The sequence below is a fragment of the Microcebus murinus genome, chromosome 9 (genome assembly GCF_040939455.1).
Source record: "Microcebus murinus isolate Inina chromosome 9, M.murinus_Inina_mat1.0, whole genome shotgun sequence".
In the NCBI taxonomy this organism is placed as follows: domain Eukaryota; kingdom Metazoa; phylum Chordata; class Mammalia; order Primates; family Cheirogaleidae; genus Microcebus; species Microcebus murinus.
The window spans coordinates 69,570,090-69,591,426 of record NC_134112.1 but is presented as its reverse complement, the minus strand read 5'-3'; the positions used below and the strand labels follow the sequence as shown (position 1 = coordinate 69,591,426).

The 21,337-nt window shown below is 41.3% G+C and overlaps 1 protein-coding gene and 1 pseudogene across 1 annotated transcript in view; one reads left to right on the top strand and one right to left on the bottom strand.

Annotated features, from left to right (window-relative positions):
- Window positions 1-8,322, bottom strand: part of MDFIC (MyoD family inhibitor domain containing) — an 88,561-nt gene extending 80,239 nt beyond the window's left edge. Inside the window, 6 exon segments of the mRNA XM_012736134.3 lie at window positions 6,541-6,656; window positions 6,658-6,736; window positions 7,016-7,102; window positions 7,105-7,147; window positions 7,150-7,320; window positions 8,308-8,322. Coding sequence (XP_012591588.3) covers window positions 6,541-6,656; window positions 6,658-6,736; window positions 7,016-7,102; window positions 7,105-7,147; window positions 7,150-7,320; window positions 8,308-8,322 — 511 coding nt within the window.
- Window positions 8,323-8,559: 237 nt separating this feature from the next.
- LOC105855260 (set1/Ash2 histone methyltransferase complex subunit ASH2-like) lies at window positions 8,560-20,805 on the top strand (annotated as a pseudogene).
- The last annotated feature ends 532 nt before the right edge of the window (window positions 20,806-21,337 follow it).

The following is a 21,337-nucleotide window of genomic DNA, read 5'->3' as shown; positions in this document are numbered from 1 at the left end:
TTTTCCAGCTGCCCATTGGCTATCATGGTGAGGGATAAAGTCTCTGGAGTCAAACTTATCAAAAGAAGACTCAACAGCTTCTCCTATGTTTCCACTGAGGATATAAAGCAAATTTATAAATTACCTTAAATGTCTATTTTTCCACCACCTCCTATATTAAATATTTTATCCAACCATGTCAGTCCAAGTCATCGAAATGGGAACACTGTGCTTGGACTCAGGAGATTCAAAGATGTATATGTAAACATCGATGCCCTCAAGGGGTTCTCGAAACTAGGCAGAGTTCTATCCTACTTTTGCTATTGTTCTAAAGTCCCTTTGCTTAATTCCACTCTCACTGATGCTGCCCTAGGTCCCCTAATCTTTTGTCAAGCTATTGTAGTAGCTTCCTGATAATTGCTGCCTCTACTCTTGCCTCTCCCTCGAAAACCATCCTCTGAATCTGGTGTTTCCTAAAAAACACCAAATGGGTCCTGTCCATCCCCTACTCAAGAACTTTCAGTGGCTCCCCACCACCTACAGAAAGGATGCTCAAGCTCCTCAACAGGAGAATCAGGGCCCTCCTGATGCATCTGACTTTTGCCCTTCTTTACAACCTTACCCCATGCTCTGGCCCTTTATACAGCCCATACAATGGTCTTAATGAAGTACCCAATATTCTGCAACCATCCCCTCTGAGCCCTGTTTTCTACCATGCATTGCCACACCACTGAGTCCTCGAAGCATGCTTCCTGGTGCAACTCAAACCAAAATTTCTCTTGAGGCTTTTCCAAATGCCCCACTAGAGACATTTTCTCTCCTTCATGTTCTGCCATCACACTTTCTTTGTATCTCTACTACAGCACCTGTTTCCCTAATATCAGTCACAGGCTCAGTGCACACCAAGCTATTCCTTACAGCTTTTTTCCTCTCGGTTCTCAATTCAAACAGTTCAGTCTCTCCAAACACTTTCTTAGATTTATAGACACATCTTCTCTAACCATTTCCCTTCTTCATTCCTTCTTAGTTCTTTTCCCAGTTACATCCTTCTCTTCCTCATTTGATTCTTTTTCTTAGCAAAGGGAAAATAAATATGCCCGGCTGTTAGGACTTGCACTTCTATAACTAAATGTATAAAACGTACATTAGTTCCTTTAGACATAAAAAAGAATTAAAAGTGTTAGTTTTAAGGGGCTTGAAAATGTACCCAAATCCTCTTTCAAATCTAGACAAGTCTCCCTATATTTTTCTAACTAAGGTTTGTCCTTCCTTAAGCACCTATATTCAAAAAGTGACTTAAGCCAGTTTCTATTCAATTTTATTTTTTTCTTGGACATTTAAATTTGTGTTATTATATAAACACAGTTTTATAATAGTATGTTCTCTGCGATTTATCATTGTAAGAATAAAAAAATTAATGAAATTTACTACCAACAATTTTTTCAGATTTATTATGGAACTAAATATAATTTATCATGCTGTTCCTATGAGACAGTATAATCCAGTTTCCAAAAGTCTAATTTACAAAGGAACACAACTCATGTAAAAAATGGGGACTTTTTTTGTTTTCCCATATCCTAGGGTCTCCAAAGAGAAGTACAGGGTAACAAGACAAGAATATCTACTGAGGTAGTAAAAGAAAGTATTAAAATTCTATTCATTTATCCTCTTATACTTTTTAATTTTACTAATGTATTTCTTTTATGATGCTCAAAATATATTTGTATTATAGTACATATAATTTTGAAAAGAAATAAACATTTTTGAAGATGAATATTCAGGAGTATTTTGAGGATGATCTAGAGTATGTGATAAAAATTTTTGAGAGTGTTATTAGAGAATTTACATACAGTGGTAACAATTTAAACTTTGGAACTTGAAAAAAGGAACTTTTATTTAAAAGATTTTTGAAGCCTTTTCTCTCCCCCTTATACCCCCTTAAAAAAAGACTGTTTTTAAAAGTCTATCAATATAACATCTTTTTACAGATAAAAGTATGTAAAGCAGTGATTCTCAACTAAAGTTAAGGAGCACCTAGAACTTGTTTAAAAATACAGATTCTTGTGTCTCACACCCGGAGTTTCTGAAAGTCTGGGGTGGAGCCAAAAACTTTAGTTGCCTTGGGAGATTAGTATAGCAGGGTTTCTCCATCTCAACACTGTTGACATACATTTTGGGCCAGGTCCTTCTTTGTTGGGAAGGCTTCCCATCCTATGCTCTGTAGGATGCTTAGCAATGACTCTGGCCTCCGCTCACTAGATGACAGTGGCACACACCTCACCCCTGTAATGACCACCAAACATGTCTCCACATATTGCCAAATGTCTTTTGGAGGGCAAAATCATCCCCAATTGAGAAACAGGATTAGACCCTTTCCAAAGATGACAAATTTTGAGAAATGCCATCCTTAATTAAGAGGATAAAATACTGGCCGGGCGCGGTGGCTCACGCCTGTAATCCTAGCTCTCTGGGAGGCCAAGTCGGGCGGATTGCTCAAGGTCAGGAGTTCAAAACCAGCCTGAGCAAGAGCAAGACCCCATCTCTACTATAAATAGAAAGAAATTAATTGGCCAACTGATATATATATTTAAAAAAATTAGCCGGGCATGGTGGCGCATGCCTGTAGTCCCAGCTACTCGGGAGGCTGAGGCAGTAGGATCGCTCGAGCCCAGGAGTTTGAGGTTGCTGTGAGCTAGGCTGACGCCAGGGCACTCACTCTAGCCTGGACAACAAAGCGAGACTCTGTCTCAAAAAAAAAAAAAAAAAAAAGAGGATAAAATAATGTGATAAAAGTAGAATATAGATACCTACAAGTATAAATTATATACATTCAAACAAACAGGCTTCCCAAAAAGAAAATCCGATTAACCACTATAAACTTCTGACAATTCAGTTAAGCTTCTAAGTCAAAGCTCTTCTTATATAATTTCAACTTGATTCTCTCCCTAGCTTCTATTTTAGATTATTTTTAATTAACTTCACTGGCATTTTGCATCCTGCTATGAAAAGTCCGCCTAATAGTCTCAGAGGACTCTCCCAAGAGAGAAGAGTGCATTAAATCACACATTATCACATTAAAGTATATTCCAGCACTCAGAGTCCAACCGTCTACATCTTGGCAAACGCAATGGGGTGGGGGCTGGGGAGATGATACAGGGATGGGAACAGGCCCAAGTGATTCACAATATCCAAAGCCTATTATCTTCAACACGTCCATCCCTACAAAAAAGTTGCATTGATTCTCTACTTCAGCTGCATTTATCGCAATGACATATATTTTACAATTTGTGCTTCCATCCTGATTTTTTGCTACTGTATATGAGACCTTGAGCAAGTCACTTAAATTCTTTGGGCATCCTTTCCCTTATTTAAAAAAAATGAGCAGGTTGGACTAAACTATTTCTAAAGATTCCTCTAGTTATAAATCACAAGCTTATGAAAGAAGCATTTAATTAAAAGGTTCTTTCTATTATAGGGATTCTAGTAACTAGTATGCCAAAGAGCAAATACCTACACTTTTAATATTGCTTTATAACAGAATTTTAAAGTGCTTAATCAAAAAGGGAAAAAAATGACCATTAGAGGAAGCACACATACAAGAGCCATCCTTTTTTAAAATAAAAGTTAAGTATGGCCCAAATTGTCCTCCACCTATCAAGACATTTATACTGGTACTTTGCATTAGAAAGTAAATCAATATTTCACAAGCTAGTCATAAATAGGAAAATAGTTTTAAACTACACATTTAATTTCTATTTTCTACAACAGAGATCACAAATCAGCTGCTCAGAGGCCACATCCAGCCTGCAGGTGTGGTTGTTTTGTTTGGCCTAGACAAAGATTATATTTAATTAGTTGCCAACTTTTAAAAATGGAGAGATGATACATGAAGATCCAGATTTCCAGTATCACTTGAAATACTGGAAGATACTAACTCACATGACAAAAATTAGCTAGAACTCAGGAATGCTGCCTCCTAGCCCATGAGTTCTCCAGTTCCCGAAATCCCCACTGCTCTCTACTGTCTGACAACCATCCTGGTTCTCTCTGACAGCCTGGAGCACACAAGCTTATGTCCCTACTCTGTAACAACTTTTAAAAACACATGCGGAAGACTTCTAGTGCTTTATAATGCTTTCAAATAGTAAGGTTTGCACAATCATATCAAAAACGTAGAAGTTTTAAGGAAGGAGAGTAAGAATCTTAATAAGGAAAATCTTCCTAACTCTTAAGGCTGATACTTAGAATGAGCTACACTGTAGGCTACTAACCAACCACCAAAAAGGATACAGAATAGCATCTTAGATTTGATAAGGCGTTCAGACTAGAGAATTCCTAAAATTACTTTCAACTTTAAGGTTCCATGCCTTTGGTTAACAATATGGATAGCCCAATACAACATAATACAGAATATATATATAGGTTACAATGTCTTTTGAATATACCTATACATATAACTGCTTGCAGAGGAAGACTTGATCCTATCCTTCATGAAATGATATTTTCTGTTAACTTTTACAAAGCCTTCAGTTTTTCTCACTGACTTTAATATACAGAATTATAAAATTAAGTTTCAATGAACTACATGGCCATGTCCTACAGGAGAATTATTAAACTATTCTTCAGAAAGGATGATAAAGAATCCAAGGCCAGAAACAAAGGATAAGAGAAATCGAGAAAGGGCTTAATAGTGGCCTTTGAGCAATGCTTCTCCACAAACATCTTTACCAATAAAACCAACCATGGCAAGCTACACTTGAAGCTTTTCTCCACCCACTCACCAAAATTTTCTTCTTTAAATACACCTTATGAAATCTACCTGTTTGAGATACAATATTTTAACAAGATTGCAAGGATTACCTTTTTTAAAAATCAATTTTGTAATACATTTGTGATTAAATTGATCCCTACTTAAAGAATATTATAAGTCAAAGTTAAACTAATAAAAAAGCAACATGTAAACTATGTTGCTGAAGCTAAGGTAATTTTCAGGTAAAATATAACCCAAGAGTTTCCACACTGATAGTATGTGATGCAAGCATCCTACACAGCAAGCATCCTACTTCAAGCCATTCTAGATGTCCTCCTTCTTAAGGTTAGATCACGTCATACCATACCGCATCACACTGCACAGGTGCATTAAGTACCACTGCAAGTTCTTCCAGCTGATTTGAAAATGCAAATTATTAAAGTTGGATGTGGTAGATATTACCTATTTTCAAATCAAATTGTTTTCCTTGGGTGTTTGATGTTGACTTTTGACATATGACTTGTTTAACAATAATGATTAACAGCTCAAGTGTGAGCATAAACAGCCCATCAATGAGTCGATATGACTACTGAGGGCATGCCTAATGACAGGAAAATGATTGTGTTGACAATACAACATGTAGAACATGGGCTGCTTCTGGGAAAACATATGTTTATTATTCTAGTTTTCTGATGTTCTGCAGCTAATCGTTTTTATTTTCTCTGTTTAGAAAAACGGCTCATTCTTTAGAAGCAAAAAACAGTGATAAATATAATTCAATTTAACAGCCCTGGATGGCAGAACATTATAATTTAACCATGGATGTTTTCTGCTTTTACTTATGGTGGCTTGAACATTAAGTTAACAACTTCTTTTCCACTTTTTGTGCCTTAAAAAAAAATCCTATGAAGCTCACTACATTATTATTACAGGAGAAAAAAAGCTACAAGATATGCTTAAAATCAAGGGTATAAGGTAGGCTTTGAGCCCTGGAAAAGTACTTAGTTTTGATATATGAGTGTCAGAACTCTTTAAATCAGAACCATCCTTAAAGTAAAATGCATGAGAAATTTAAGAACCTTGTTCTATGTCCCCAGTGAAAACCTGAGGCATATAAACCTCAAGAGAGGGAAGATACTGTCTAACCTGTTTATAAGCTTGTTATGGAAGTTTCCCAAACGCAAGAGTACTTATTTACTTTTATAGGCTGTATGTGTTTACACTTTGGAAGAACACAAAGGAGCTAATTCATTCTTGAAAAGTGTTTCTTTTAAAACATGTTTATTTCAAAACAAAACAGTTATTGAAAACATACGCATAAGCCATTCCAAAGCAACTGGTCACAGAAACCTGGATTATCAAATGGGTTGCATAGTAGCCCACAAGAGACAGGAAGGTGAAAGGGAGGGTGCATGCTTGTTCAGAGAGCAGCGCCAGTCCTGGATCTGTTGAGGACACAAGAACTGAAGAGACTTAGGGAAGTGCTTCAGAACTTACATCTGAGTCTTAGGCCCAGAAACCCAGAAATGCATATGTTTAAGAAAAAAAGCAATCATGGTCATCCTGTTTCTTCCCAACCGAAGGAAGGGGGAGTGGAGGGACCAGCGGATCCCGCCCTCTTATCCGGTTGTTGATCCAGGGCAGGAATCCTGGAGAACTTGCTTGAATAATGCGAACTGTGCAAAAGTTCACAACCAGGAGGTTGGAAACCGTCCTCGCAGCACCTTCACCGTCCCCCCACCAGTAAGTGTGTGGGCAAACTGACACATGCAATAACGAAAGAAGCTCGCAACTCGCAAGCGCGCACTCACCCTGGGCCGGGGCGCCGAGCCGGCCGCCGCCCGCCTCGGCCGCGCGCTGCGGCCCCGCGGGCCCGGGAGCGCCGGCTTCGCCCGCGCCGGACATGGGCCGCTCCGCCGAGCCCGCCGCGCCGCCGCCGAGCCCGCCGCCCCGCGGGGCGCACGGAGGGAGGGCTGTTAGGTGTTGGGTGCAGGGAACTGACTGCTTCTGGAGTGGGGAAAAGAAAAATGTTTTCAGAGAAGAGCACACCACCCCTGCGGGACATTCCCTCCCCCTCCGCTGCCCTCCCCCAAACTCCACCCCGGGAAGTTTTGATTTGAAAGTAGCGAGGAAAACTGTTCCAGTGCGAGTCGACCGCGGCCGAGTGCCCGGGGAGTCCCGCGGGGAGCCGGGCCGGGCGGGCGCCGGGAAGAGAGGTAGGGGTTTGGGAGAGGTTCGGGATGGGATCAAAGCCCTCCTCTCCTCGGCCCGGAGACCACCACCTACCTCGGCATCCCCCCAGTCGCTCACAGCCCCTTCCTCCTCCTCCTCTTCCGCCCGGGAAGTTAGCGAGGCTCGGGCAGCGGCCGCATGTCGCCCCGGTGGCCTGACGACCGCGGCGGCCGCCCCTGCGCGTCCCTCCCCGCCTCCCTCTGGCGCAGCCTAGACGCCGCAGTGGCGGCAACTGCGGAGCGGCGGCTCCTCAGACTCCGCGCACTCCGCCCCCTCTTTCCAGCCTGCTCACTCCGGCCAGTTCCCCTCCCAGGGGGACTTTTCCCCCCTCTGCCTCTCTTTCGCCCCGTCCACCACTCCTACACTCCAACACTTCTCCCTCTGTTGCTCCCTTTCATCACATCCGGATTGGGGAGGCCTCGAACTCTTGGCGGGCAGCCCCGAGGCCGGGGGCGGTGCGCGACCCAGGCTGGCCGAGCGCTCCCTCGCGTCCGAGGCTGTCTGGGTCAGGAGGCCAAAGCGCGACTGGGCTGGCGCGGGCTCCCCACCCGGGCGCTACACGCCCTCCACGGGCTGGGAAAAGGGAGCGAATGGGCTGGCCCCTGGCTGCCCATATGTCTCCCCAGAAGCTCTGGGAATTCCCTAGGGGAAGTAAAAATCTTTAAGGTGACAAGGAAAAACGAAAAAATACTTTCTTGGTGGGACAGTGCATTTGAAACCCTGAGCCCTAGCTGAGCGTTTAACCTCTTAATCTTTGACTCTAAAATCACTTTTTGGTCAAACAGGATTCCTGATTAGGTAGAACCAGAATCCCTGATCAAGTAGAACCAGTTGCAGTTTTGTAAACCCAGGCATCCAGGCAAGCAAAGTTGACGCCTTTGAGGGTGTCCTAGCTCAGGTCTCCAGACTGGCCTATATTGCAGGCTGCATGCCTCACTGGACCAGTGGTATTGGTGGGGAGATAAACTTGTGGTCGGAAGTAAAAAACTGATCAACACTCAGTGCATAAATGAGACGTTGTGATTGTGTCTTAATCTGATGAGCCAACAATAACAAGTGTACAGTAATTCACAGATATAAATTACTTTAATAATATATTCATATAACTTTTGTTATTTATTTCATTGTGAGTGAAATGCAGAATTCATTTGTAGAAAGCTAGAAGGAACTCACTCTTTGACTCTCTACGATAAGAGGAACCACAGTGATTTTATCAAAATTGGAGAAAATGGACATTGGATTCACTTTCTTTCTAGATGTGTTATTAATAATAGCCCAGGAATTTCATTTCCTCAAAAAGCCCATTGGTGTAGATTCCAATGGAAGGGAAAAAATCCATCTCTTACCTGTAGCCAGTGCATTCAAACTTGATTTCAATCATCCTGAAAAAAACAGACTTCAAAGTTTCTGATGACAGTCATTCAGACCACAGTCTTCCAAAGACAAATGACATTTTGCCCAATGACCCATAACTACCAAATGCTTTAAAAAAAAATGTGGAGATTTCAGAAATGGTGTGTGTGAAAGTGCCTTCACTCTCTTGAAAACTTGTCTAAGGGCCTGGACTATTTTTTATAGAACCGATTTGATGGAAGCAGATGAATTCTGAGGATGAGGGCATTATCATCAGCGAACAAACATTTAGGAAGCCTCACTATCTACTGAAACGTAATCTGTACTCAAAGGAGTTGTTTAGAATGCAGAATGTTCTGGAAAATTCTTTTTTATTGTTTTATTATCCCTCGCTTTGTTTCTTTTAATTCTCTCACAAAGATATTAAGGTCCAGAAATATCAAGAAGTTACAGCACTCTTCTAGAAAGTCAGTGATAAATATTTGTTAACCTCACACAGTTGTTAATGTTGCACACATGGTGAATGAGTCGGTAAATACTCCTTGCATTAAATTTAAATATCTTATTCTTTAATGGGGACGAAATAAAGCTCAAATAAAACTATTAGGAATCATTTTATTTCTAATAGTTTAGAAATGAGAGTCTGTGTCCTAGAATCACCAAATGCCCAAATGCTGAACTTTGTTCAGTCATGTGATTTTGGGGAAGTTAGTTGACCCCTTTATGTCTTGGTTGCCTCATAAGAAACGCATCATGGAGTTTCTTTATGAGGATTAAATAAGATATCACATTATAATGTTATAAATGTTCTCCTATAACATTTGAAAGAATGTTGTACATGGGAAAAGATACTCAAAAGTACTAAATATTATTACTACTATATAGCAGAAGCATTTTGATGGGTACAGTTAAGCATGGCATAATGACTATATCACACAGGCCACATCAAAACACCAAGTAATCATGCCCTGCTCTTTAAACAAATTATCTCAATGAATTCTTATATCAGCCCTTTAAGTAAATTGCCAGGACTGTACCTCTACCTCATTCTATCATTCTTTCACTCAATGTCATGAGCTGAATGATTGCATTCCCCAAAATTCATATGTTGAAATCCTAGCACCACATATGATGGTATTAGGAGGTGGGGCCCTTGGGAAGTAATTAGGTCATAAAAGTGGAGCCCTCCTGAATGTAATTAGTACCCTTATAAAAACACACAAGAGAGCTTGCCTCTTGTTCTCTGCTCTCTGCCATGCAAGGACCTAATCACCTCCCAAGGCCCTACCTTACTAATACTATCACTTTGGTGATTAGGATTCACTTAGTGATATGAATTTTGGGAGGACACAAACATTCAGACCATAGCACAGAGGATATATTATCCAAATTACCATTTGTGGATGCCACCCTGGTATAAATGTGTAAAATGATTTGGAGGTACCAAGATTGGATCTAGGAAGTCCAAGTAGGAGGCAAGAGCTGATGCTGGAAGTAGAAATGGAGCCAAATAGATGAAGGTAAAGGATGAGGGAGTTAGAGGAATAAAGGAAAACTTCCAGGGTTCTGCATCTAGCTGTATGGTGGTTATACCATCTACAGAGATGGAAACATTCAGGACAGACAGGTTTGGGGGAAAACTGTTGAGTTAATCATGTAAATGATATAGTACCTTTGAGACAGCTAATGGGAACTGTCCAGTAGGCTGCTGGGTACGTTTCTGAAATACAAGCAAATAGATGGTACTTCACTAGCTAAGTGGTAATACAAGTGCCCAAGGTGAGTGTGCAGAGTGAAAGCAGAAGGCCTAAGCATAGCTACGCCCTGAAACTCAACCCAAACGTGTCCTTACTGGCCCCTCTCCTTTTCCCCACACCCTTTCCAGTGTGTGGGGAAAGAGATTGGTATCTTTCCAGCTTGGAGAATCACCATTGTTTAAGTACTGCTACTGCCAGTGCCCCACTCGCTATCCCAGATGCCCATAGATGGTCTTTATTAAGATAGATTTTGCCATGTCTTATGCTACAGTAATCTGGATGAGTGGAAACTTTCCATGGGGACCAACCTGCCAGAGGAGTTATATGCCCTACCCCTGGATCAAAGGCCCCTGCCTTTGAAATTCCAGTGTGCTTTACAACCATTCCTGTTTAGTGATGTGCATGCCAATAATAATATAATAATATGCGATCACATTGCAAAAGAGGTCTGACATGAGCTAGGCAGACAAAAGTAAAGAACTAATTAAAAGAATTTATGAATTATTCTTAATCTTCGTCAGTTCTTCAATGGGCATTCATCAAACATGTATTGTGCACATACTATACGCTACGACACATGTTAAGCTCTAAAGATAAAGAAATTTGGTTTGATGTCTTGAAAATCAGCTAAATTAGTTTGTACTTGGGCAGAGGCTTATTTGCCTAGCTAAAGTCAAAGTTAATATCCATATATATATATATACATATATATATATATATATATATATATACATATATATATAGCAGAGATTTACAAGTAGGGTATGCATTCCAGAGGGTGCACTAGACAATCTTGTGGAAAGTGGGCAGAAAATATTAGAAGGAGTATTTATATTTCTTTTCATGTTGTCATTTTTCATTTATATTTTTGATATGTTTTTATAAGGTATATAACCTATTAGTAAAAAAGTACTTGGGTATAATTTATAAGAGAGCATACATTAGGGATGCATACTCAAATATTTTATCAGTTGCTTTGTAAAACAAAAAATGATTTAAATGCTTTGAATCATTCAAGGTACATTCATTCAGTCATTCCCAGATCCTACCAAGGATGGTTTTTCTGGAAAACATATATACCTCATTTATGTAGAAGCACAACTTTAGCAATCTGCAAAACCAAGGACTTGGAAACCAAAAAATAACACCATCCCACTAAATATCTTAAACAACCTTCATGATCCTCACAAAGTGACAACACAAAAGCCATCAACTTGTTCAAATCCTACTCATTCTTTTGTGAACACATACCTCTAAATAAACTTTATTTTCCATTATTTTAGCTCACAGCTTATTATAATAAAAGAAGAAAATTTAGGGCACCGAAACTTTGAGAAGATACGAGCTAAGGAAGCTATTAAGTTAGTAATATGGACAGCAGGAGAAATGACAACAGACAAACAAGGAAGATACAGGAAAATAAATATGTCATAACAATGCCTCTGTGAATTTGGCTCAGCGAAATACTCAATGTTCCTAATGAAGACCTGGGTCATTAAGAAAAGAGTCACGGCAGGGCGCAGTGGCTAACCCCTGTAATCCTAGCACTCTGGGAGGCCAAGGCAGGAGGATCCCTCAAGGTCAGGAGTTCGAAACCAGCCTGAGCAAGAGTGAGATCCTGTCTCTACTAAAAATAGAAAGAAATTAATTTGCCAACTAAAAATATATAGAAAAAATTAGCCAGGCATGGTGGCATTTGTCTGTAGTCCCAGCTACTCGGGAGGCTGAGGCAATAGGATCGGATTGCTTGAGCTCAGGAGTTTGAGGTTCCTGTGAGCTATGTTGATGCCATAGCACTCTAGCCCGGGCAACAGAGACTCTGACTCAAAAAAAACAAAACAAAACAAAAGAGTCAGTTATGTAAGTGCCATGCTGTACGTTTTATAGAGCCAGGTCAATATTTTTTTACATTTTAGGAAAAATTACTTCAAAAATGTTCAAATAAAAAATGTTGCTATTTGAACGAGTGAATTTCACAAAATAACAATTTTATAGCTGTAAGGGAAATTAGTAATGATGATTTGGGGCCAAGATTATTGGATTGTCTTGCTGCATCTCCTACTACTGTATTCTAAGAGGAGAGGTCAAGTGGACAGGTTGCTGAAATCCAGTCCTTACTTCAAATAGAGCATTTTCTTCTTTTTCTCCATAATGTATTGGTCCTTCCCTTCCATTTTAAACTGCTTCTTCCAGTTTTGCAAGTTTACAAAACCAGCAATCTTGTCTAACTCCTTCATTTGACATATAAAGAAATATAAAGACATACAGTTCATTCACTAGGTTCAACAAACATATTGACTGTTTACTGTATGTCAACCCACATGTCAGGCACTGGGGTTTCAAAAATAGAGAAAATACTGTTTTAGTCTTCTGGGAGCTCATAGTCTGTAAGGCAAGGGGTATAAGAAGGCAGCAGAGTAGGCGAGGGACATTCACGTAAATAATTACCATACTACAGGCACACAGAGGAAGTAGCACCTAACTCTGCTCAGGCGTAGGTGGGGGGAGTCAGGGGATGGTTCAGAGAGAAGATGATGCCAAACTGAGTGTTGACAATGAGTAAAAGCTTGCCTGTCAGAGAGGTTAGGGAATTCCAGATACAAGAGATAACACCTGCAAGACTACAGAAATGTGAAAGCCTCAGAGAAGTTAAATGACTTGGCAAAGGTCATTTAGTGAGTTAATTGCAGAGCCAGCACTAGGAGCCTAAGTTTCTCGACATCCAGGCTTCTTGCTCCAGTTACCTGGATAATGCATGTAAATGAATCCATCATTTCTAATGGTAAAAACAAGGGCACACTTGATGTCATATTTAGGAGCTCAAATATTTTTCTATTGTGGATGTGTGACTAAAGAACTGGGCATAAAATCTCCTGTTGCTGAATTAACTGGATGTGTCCTCCCCCTCCAAGCTCTCAGTTAGTGTCCCTTTCAGTTGTCTGGCTTCCCTGGCCTGGGGCACTGGCCTTCAGAGTCTCTCCTTGCTGTCACTGCTCTTCCCTGCTTGTGTTTTGAAGGAAGGGAGATGAGATGTTAAGGCATACAGTGGTACACGTCAGATAAGAGCAACACGAAGGAAGACAGAAATGAAAATGGTCATAACATATGCAGCAGACAATGCTTCATATATAGAAAGTGAACCTAGATATACCAGGAGAATAAGAATTACAGAAAAGCAGTAAATGCAAGAGGCCATTGAAAATGATGACTGATCTGTTGAAGCTATAGTTAAACATAATCTTAGCATGGTAATCATGACAAAGATGTTTAAAATGATATAGATGATGAGGATTCTTTTGTTAATATGACCCCTAAAGTCATTTAGATTCTCAGGTAAAGAGAGGAGATATCAACTCTGACATTTAAATCAGTACCTATATGTCTCCAAATTTTGTTTTAAGAAATAGTCACTAAATCATAAAAACAAGATTGTAACTAAACTATAGTTATGTATCACTTAGCAATGTTTCAGTCAATGACAAGCTACATATATCACCAACTACAGTTTTTATTGCAGTGTATGCCATCATAGTGGGAATACCTATTTCTTCCGGAAGCAAGCAAACTTGAAGGAAATGTGCCTCAGTGCTTTGGCCAACCTCACATGGCAGTACCCAACACAGGATGAACATCCAAAACCATGTCCTCTAAAGATAAAGATATCATACCATATATTGGTAAATACTGGGAGTGCATGATGACCAGACAGAGACCTGGGAAAATGATTTGGCCAAATAACATTTTAAAAACAGTGAATAAATAAAAAGATGTATTCTTGGTAAAGAAACACCCTGGTTCTGGAAGTAGACCCAGAGAAAAATTACTCCAAATTTTGACTTTTGGATCAGGATCCTAGTAACATCGGCTCTTTTTATGACGACCAAAAACAAAGCAGTGCAGTGTCTACCAGTGAGAATCTAAATGGGGGAATCACAGTAGGAAGCACTGGAAAAGGAAGAGGAGCAGGATGGAGGGACCAGAGGGCCACCAAGAAGGCCCAGAGGGACCCTTCGTTTTCTGCTCAGTGCCTTCCCCCTCATGGCTGCGCCTTGGAACACCCGGTTAACAAAGACGGCTGTCTGTATGTTCTAGCTGAGCCTGATCCCCGTGCCCCTGACCCTGAGAAGCTTCGACTTGACTGCTGGGCAGGAAAATCTATTCCTGGAGACGTCTACAGAACCTGCTTATATGAACGGGTTTTGTTATCCCTACATGATCAAACTCCCCAGTTAAAGATCTCCAATGACCGTCTGACTGTGATTGGAGAGAAGGGTTACTGGATGGTGCAGGCCATTTATGGGGTATGAAAAGGTGTCAGGTACTTTGAAATTATTTGAACACTGAAATCTTGGAAATTACTAGATCTCTAGAACTGTAATTGTGAAAGAACTTTTTGCAGCTTTAACAAAATGACAAGCTCTTCCCAAATAAAACTGTGGATGAGACGCCGCCAGACACCACTGCCAGACTGAGTTGGTTTCAGCCCTTAGGTAATCTTCAAGCTCCCTTAGGTTATGATAAGTTTAGGTATTCTTGGCGGAGCAAAAAAGGGAACCAATTGCACCAGTTTGTCCACTGGCAAACACTAGTCTTCTGGCTGTGGACAGGGAGACGTCCTGGGATTTTATAGTAACCTTCCTGCAGACACAGACAGCCAAATCATTCCCTGATACTTATGAAGATAAGGCTTTGATAAAGTTCAAGAGTTATTTATATTTTGAGGGAAAAGACTTTGTGAATAAAGGAGAGAAGAGCCTAAAGCGGATTCCCAAATGGTGTCAATCAAGGTGTGGCTTACATAGATATTTTTGAGGAGATTTACTTTCTAGCCATCTTGCTGTACAAGAGATGCACGGTTTCCATTAACTTTGGACCGTGCTTCAAGTACTCTCCAAAGGACTTCACTTATCACTCTATGAGAGACAAGGCTGGGGCACTGTGGTGGAGCACACCCTGGCTGATGTTTTGTATCACATGGAGACGGAAGTGGATGGCAGGCACAAGTACCCTGTGGGAACCTTGACCAGGTCCCCCTTCCTTTCAGACACAGAACCTCTGGGGAAGAATACTGGGGTTTTTGTTATTATTTGTGATTTTTGTTTTTTTTAGAGACAGAGTCACACTCTGTTGCCTGGGCTAGAGTGCCCTGGTGTCAGCCTAGCTCACAGCAACCTCAAACTCCTGGGCTGAATTGATCCTCCTGCCTCAGCCTATGGAGTAGCGGGGACTACAGTCATGCGCCACCATGCCCAGCTAAATTATATATATATATATATTTCAGTTGTCCAGCTAATTTCTTTCTATTTTTTTTAGTAGAAACGGAGTCTCGCTCTTGCTTAGGCTGGTCTCGAACTCCTGAGCTCGAATGATCTGCCTGCCTCGACCTCCTAGAGTGCTAGGATTACCAGCATGAGCCACCACACCGGGCCTTTGTTATTATTTTTGAACTATCTCAAATGTTCTCCCAAAGATGCTGTAGAACACAGCCTCTCCTTTTAGCAAGTTAACGGGCTGGACAAGACTGTGATTGGCTCCCTGCCCTTCAGCATTTTCTCCCCACCTCCAGTGACTGCTCTTATTTTGTGTGCCATAAGCCAACAACTGCTGACCCCAGCACCCTGTAAGTTCCCTATGAGAATGGTGCTGTACCACATACCTTGCCAGCTAGGTCTTGTTATCTTTCTGTATTTTCTAAGGAGTGAATAATCTTGGCCAAATGACTAACTTATTTAAAGACATATCTTTCTGTGGGCATTGACTCCATCTTACCTGTTTTCCAAGGAAGCGGTAGGTCTGTTTCTGAGAAAAGCTGAAATCAAGGTTGTACATTCCAAACCAATCTAAAAGCTATTTCCTTTTGGTGTGGGTTTGGCTTTGTTATTAATTTTTTTTAAACAATAATTATTTTTTTATTTTGGCATATTATGTGGGTACAGATTTTAAGGTTTCAATAAATGCCCATTTCCCCCCCTCCCCCCACAAGTCTGAGTCTCCAGCATGACCATCCCCCAGATGGTGCAATCTCACTCATTATATATGTATATACCCGCCCCCCTCCCCCCTGCCCAATACCCTATTACTGCAGTACCTATGTGACCACTTAGGTGCTGTTCAGTTAATACCAATTTGCTGGTGAGTATATGTGGTGCTTGTTTTTCCATTCTTGGGAGACTTCACTTAATAGTATGGGTTCCAGCTCTAACCAGAAAAATATAAGATGTGCTATATCACCATTGTTTCTTAGAGCTGAATAGTACTCCATGGTATACATATACTACATTTTATTAATCCATTCTTGGATTGATGGGCACTTGGGCTGTTTCCACAGCCTTGCAATTATGAATTGTGCTGCTATAAACATTCGAGTGCAAGTGTCTTTTTTGTAGAGTGTCATTGGATCTTTTGTGTAGATGCCCAGCAATGGGATTGCTGGATCAAATGGTAGATTCACTTGTATTGCTTTAAGGTATCTCCATATTGCTTTCCACAGAGGTTGAACTAATTTGCAGTCCCACTAGCAGTGTAAGAGTATAGAATTTTTTTATGTCCATCTTGATTTCTTCATTTATGAAGTAATCATTTAGTAGGAGGTTGTTTAATTTCCACATTTTTGTGTAGAAATGTGAGTTTCTGTTAGGTTGATTTCTACTTTTATTCCACTGTGATCTGAGAAGGTACATGGTATGATTTCTATTTTTTTAAATTTCTTGAGATTTACTTTGTGTCCTAGGATATGGTCAATCTTAGAGAATGTCCCGTGAGCTGATGAGAAGAACGTATATTCAGTGGATTTTGGGTAGAATGTCCTGTAGATGTCAGTCAGACCCAGTTGTTCCAAGGTTTTATTTAAGTCCATCATTTCTTTATTAATTTTCTGTTTGGAGGATCTATCTTGTGCCGTCAGTGGGGTGTTGAAATCTCCGGTGATTATGGAGTTGCTATTAATCCATTTGCTTAGATCCAGTAAGGTTTGCTTACTGGATGAAACTGGGTGCACCTAAGTTGGGTGCATATATATTTAAAATTGTTATCTCTTCTTGTTGAAATGTGCCCTTCACCATTATATAATGACCCTCTTTGTCTTTCACTACTTTTGTTGGTTTAAAAACTAAATCATCTGAAATTAGAACTGCCATGCCAGCCTTCTTTTGGCTTCCACTTGCCTAGAATACTGATCTCTACCCTTTTACTTTTAGTCTATATACATCCTTGCAGGTTAGATGTGTTTCCTGAAGACAGCATAGACTTGGCCTGTATTTTCTTATCCATTCAGCCAGCCTATGTCTCTTGAGTGGAGAGTTTAAGCCATTCACATTTATTGAGAGAACTGATAGGTAAGGTAGATTACTGTTCATTCTGTTGGGTTGGATGTTGTTGCTTTGATTTCTCTCTTGAGCCATTGTATTATCTGGCCTTTAATCTTTGGGTTTTGGTTGTTTTTATATTCGTGAGTTTTTATTATGTTGTTCCGTGCGTAGCACTGTTTTGAGTACTTCTTGTAGGGCTGGTCTTGTCTTGGTGAATTCTCTGAGACTTTGCTTGTCTGAGAATGTCTTTATTTTTCCTTCATATATGAAGCTTAGTTTTGCAGGGAATAAGATTCTAGGGTGGGCATTGTTTTGTTTCAGAAGAGTGAGAATGGGGCCTCAGTCTCTCCTTGCTTGTAAAGTCTCATTAGAGAAGTCTGGTGTTATTTGAATTGGCTTTCCCTTGTATGTCACTTGCTTCTTTCGTCTTACAGCTCTTAGAAAGGCCTCTTTAGTTGATATTTTGGTCAGTCTGATGACTGCATGTCGTGACGTCTTCCTGTTTGCATTGAGTCTCCCAGGGGTCCTCTGAGCTTCTTGAACTTGTATATCAAGATTTTGAGCAAGGCCTGGGAAATTTTCCTCTATTATATCTTCAAATAGCTTGTCCAACCCTTGGGTGTTGTCCTCTTCCCCTTCTGGTAACCCTATGACCCTCACATTAGGTTTCTTCACATAATCCCACATCTCTTGTAGGCTTTGCTCTTTTCTCTTGTTTCTCTGCTCTCTCTCTGTGATGGTTTTATTTAGTTGGAGGGTGTTATCTTCAAGCTCTGAGATTCTTTCTTCTGTTTGATCTACCCTGTTCTTGAGACTTACCACTGTATTTTGTAGTTGCCTGAATTGATTCTTCATTTCCAGGAGTTCGGTTAAACTTTTCTTCATTGTGTCTATTTCTTTAGTGAACTTTTGTTCTAGGTCCTGGAGGCTTTTTGTGGTTTCTTTGTGTTGGTTATTGAGTTGTTGTTGCAGCTCGGTGAGTGTTCTTATGATCCACAGACAAAATTCCTCTTCTGTCATTTTGGTTGCCTGATTTGGGTTGGTGTCCATTTCTAAGGGGCTGGTGCTCCTCTTTGGGGGTGTGTTTTCCATTTGGTTCTCCATATTACCTGAGTTCTTCGCTGATTTCTTCCCATGTCGATCAGTTGTTGTTTCTTTCCTTTAGGTTTTTGTTTGGGTATTCACACGCCTTGTTTAGTTTCTGAGCCGTTAGGTGGTGTCTGTGGGTGAGATTCGACCACTCCCTGTATAATGAGTCAGTGGGTGCTGTGAAAAGGCTGTGCAGGATGCCGTCCCTGTCAGTAGGTGGCATTTGCTTGGAGGAATAGGCTATACTGTTGTTTTTGTGTCCTGTTATCAGCTCTTGTTCTGGGCAGAGCTGGGTTGGGTAAGCCTGCCCTTAGATACCACCAATGCCGTTAGCAGGGGTCAAAGTTCTGTTCTCTGCTTCCAGGAAAAGCTGTCAGGGCAGGGCTGGAATGGTCCCGCTCAGCCAGAAAGTCTGCTTGTGGGGGTGGGGCTGTCTGAGACCCGCAGTCTGGAGCAGGCCTCAACTCTGCAGCTACTCCTGGGCCTCTGCCAGCAGGCCAGACCACATGCCACCAGGCCTCCCCGGATTGTGATGCTGGCGGGGAGGTTCCCTGCACAGAAACACTGTCTGGGCTGGGCGCACGGTCTCCCTTTGGTGGGAGGGTTGCCCTCTAGGATGCTGATCTGCCCCTGGAGGCACACACACCTCAGCAGGCTGTTCACAAATATCCCTTCTGTTCCCCGGGCAATGCTAAACCTCGGTGCACGGGATCTGGTCTGCATGTCCGACCTCTGTGTCCCAGAGTTCAAACTGTATCCCCACCAGGGAGAGGAGTTCCGGTCCCAGTTCACCCACAGGGAGCCCAAGCTGTGTCTGTGTCTCTCAGCCTCTGGGTCGGCACCGTTCTCCTGGGAACACCATGCCACCAGCACCTGGGAGGGCTGGCGGGTAGGGAGCTCACAGTCTGAGTTCCCCTGAGTCAGCTGTAGGGTCCCAAAAAGAGAAGGTCCCACCCTCTGGAGGTGCCTCTGGCTGGTGGCTGTATTGTCTCTCTGGGCAGCCGCGGGTAGGGTCGGCGGAGGGGAGGAGGAGGCAATATGGCGCCTGCCGCGTGGGTCGGGTCTGTGCACATGGAGGTGCCCCGAGGGATTTGGGAGTCTGGTGCCACGTCGGCTACAGGCTCACCGCTGGCTGGCGGCGGCCGTCTCTGGGCTGGTGTCCGCAGGTCTCTCCACCCGCTGGGGAGCCCACCAGCAGTCCCAAATGCAGGGGAGGGGAAAGGTGATTTATCCTCCTACCCTTCCCACTGCTCCGGTGGTCTCAGCTTCCAGTTCTCCTCCGCAGCCTCCTCCCGTGGAGTCTCCCGGGGTCTCAGGTACCCCTCCTTCGGGCCCTCGTCCGCTGTATGCTCGTCTTCTTGCTTCTTTTTTCTAATTTCTGCTGGAATCTCTCTTTTCTGCAGAGACACTGTTTCTGGCAGTGTTTCTCGTCCACCATCTTGATCCTCCTCCTGTTATTCATTTTGAAATATACATTTGAACACTGAAATCTTGGAAATTACCAGATCTCTAGAACTGTAATTGTGAAAGAACTTTTTGCAGCTTTAACAAAATGACAAGCTCTTCCCAAATAAAACTTGTTTTGAAGTTAAACAAATAAAAATAAAGTAATATAAAATATAATACAGTTCATATCATGAGGGAAGAATTAGGACCTGTGGTAGTACAGAGAGACAGCACAGAACCCAATCTGAAGAGAGAGGAATTTGAAGAATGAACTGGGTTTGGAGAAGATACCCTGGATGAGGAGTTAACCACAGGAAGGAAGAGAGGAAGGATAAGGAAGCAGCAAGTGCAAACATGCGGGAGAAGGTGGAAGTGGGCACATGCCGAGAACTCCAAACCTCATGCCTATTCTACTATCTTTCTTATAACCTATATACCTGTATCAAAATCAGGCCTCATTTATACATTCCAGAAGTTTTTAATTCATCTTAGAATTCTATTAGAGGGCTTTCTATACTTACGTTTTTACTCTGTAACAGTAAGACTATTCATGCTATTTCCCACCAAGTGATTAGATGAAAATCCATTTGAAGTATGCCCAAGATTCTATTGGCTATATGGGACTTGGAAAATCTATCTGATAGCAAAAAAAGAGTATGCTTAGAAGGCTCACTTTTATTTTCACCATAAACTGCACTGTCAATATTAAAGTAATGTTGCTGCACTTCACAGGTCCCATAGTGCTGCTGGAGTGTGACACTGGGTAGAGGCCCTATGTGTGGTTGGTCTCTTCTTATCCTAAACTCTTTATCTTTTAGGTTCTGAAAAACAGAAAATCCTGGGTCTCTCTGTGATCAAGAAGATCGTATTTGGAGAGCCCACTAATGAGTAAAAGATAATTTTTTAAATGAAAGAAAGAGAGTGGTGGTTATAAAGATATAATTGTTAAACTGTGTTGGAAGGAAACCATATGAAACATAGCCATTAATGCCAAAGATTATTAAAAAGCTGATGTTGAATAAACCATTACAAAATGAAACTATGCCATTTAAAATTGCTGGAATGACTGTAGAATGTTCCAGTTGGTATGTACTAAGACCCAGGATGCTCTTCTCTTATACTGGCCGACAGACATTGTCTATGACCGTTCAGCATTACAAAGACTACATCTCTATCATACAACGGGGTGAATGCGTTCAAAACCAGGCAGAAGCAACTTCTTAGGGACACCAGATTTTTTTTCCTGATAAATCAATCCTTGTAGAGGTTAAGAAATTTTCTTAGCATCACTTTTTTAAAGGCATTTTAAAAATTGAGTATAATTCTCAAAGTAAGCACAGCTACTTTCAAAACAAGGCTATAGAGGATTCTTAAATAACTCAAATTGTGATATTAATTTTTAGTTCAGCATAAGGAACATAAAT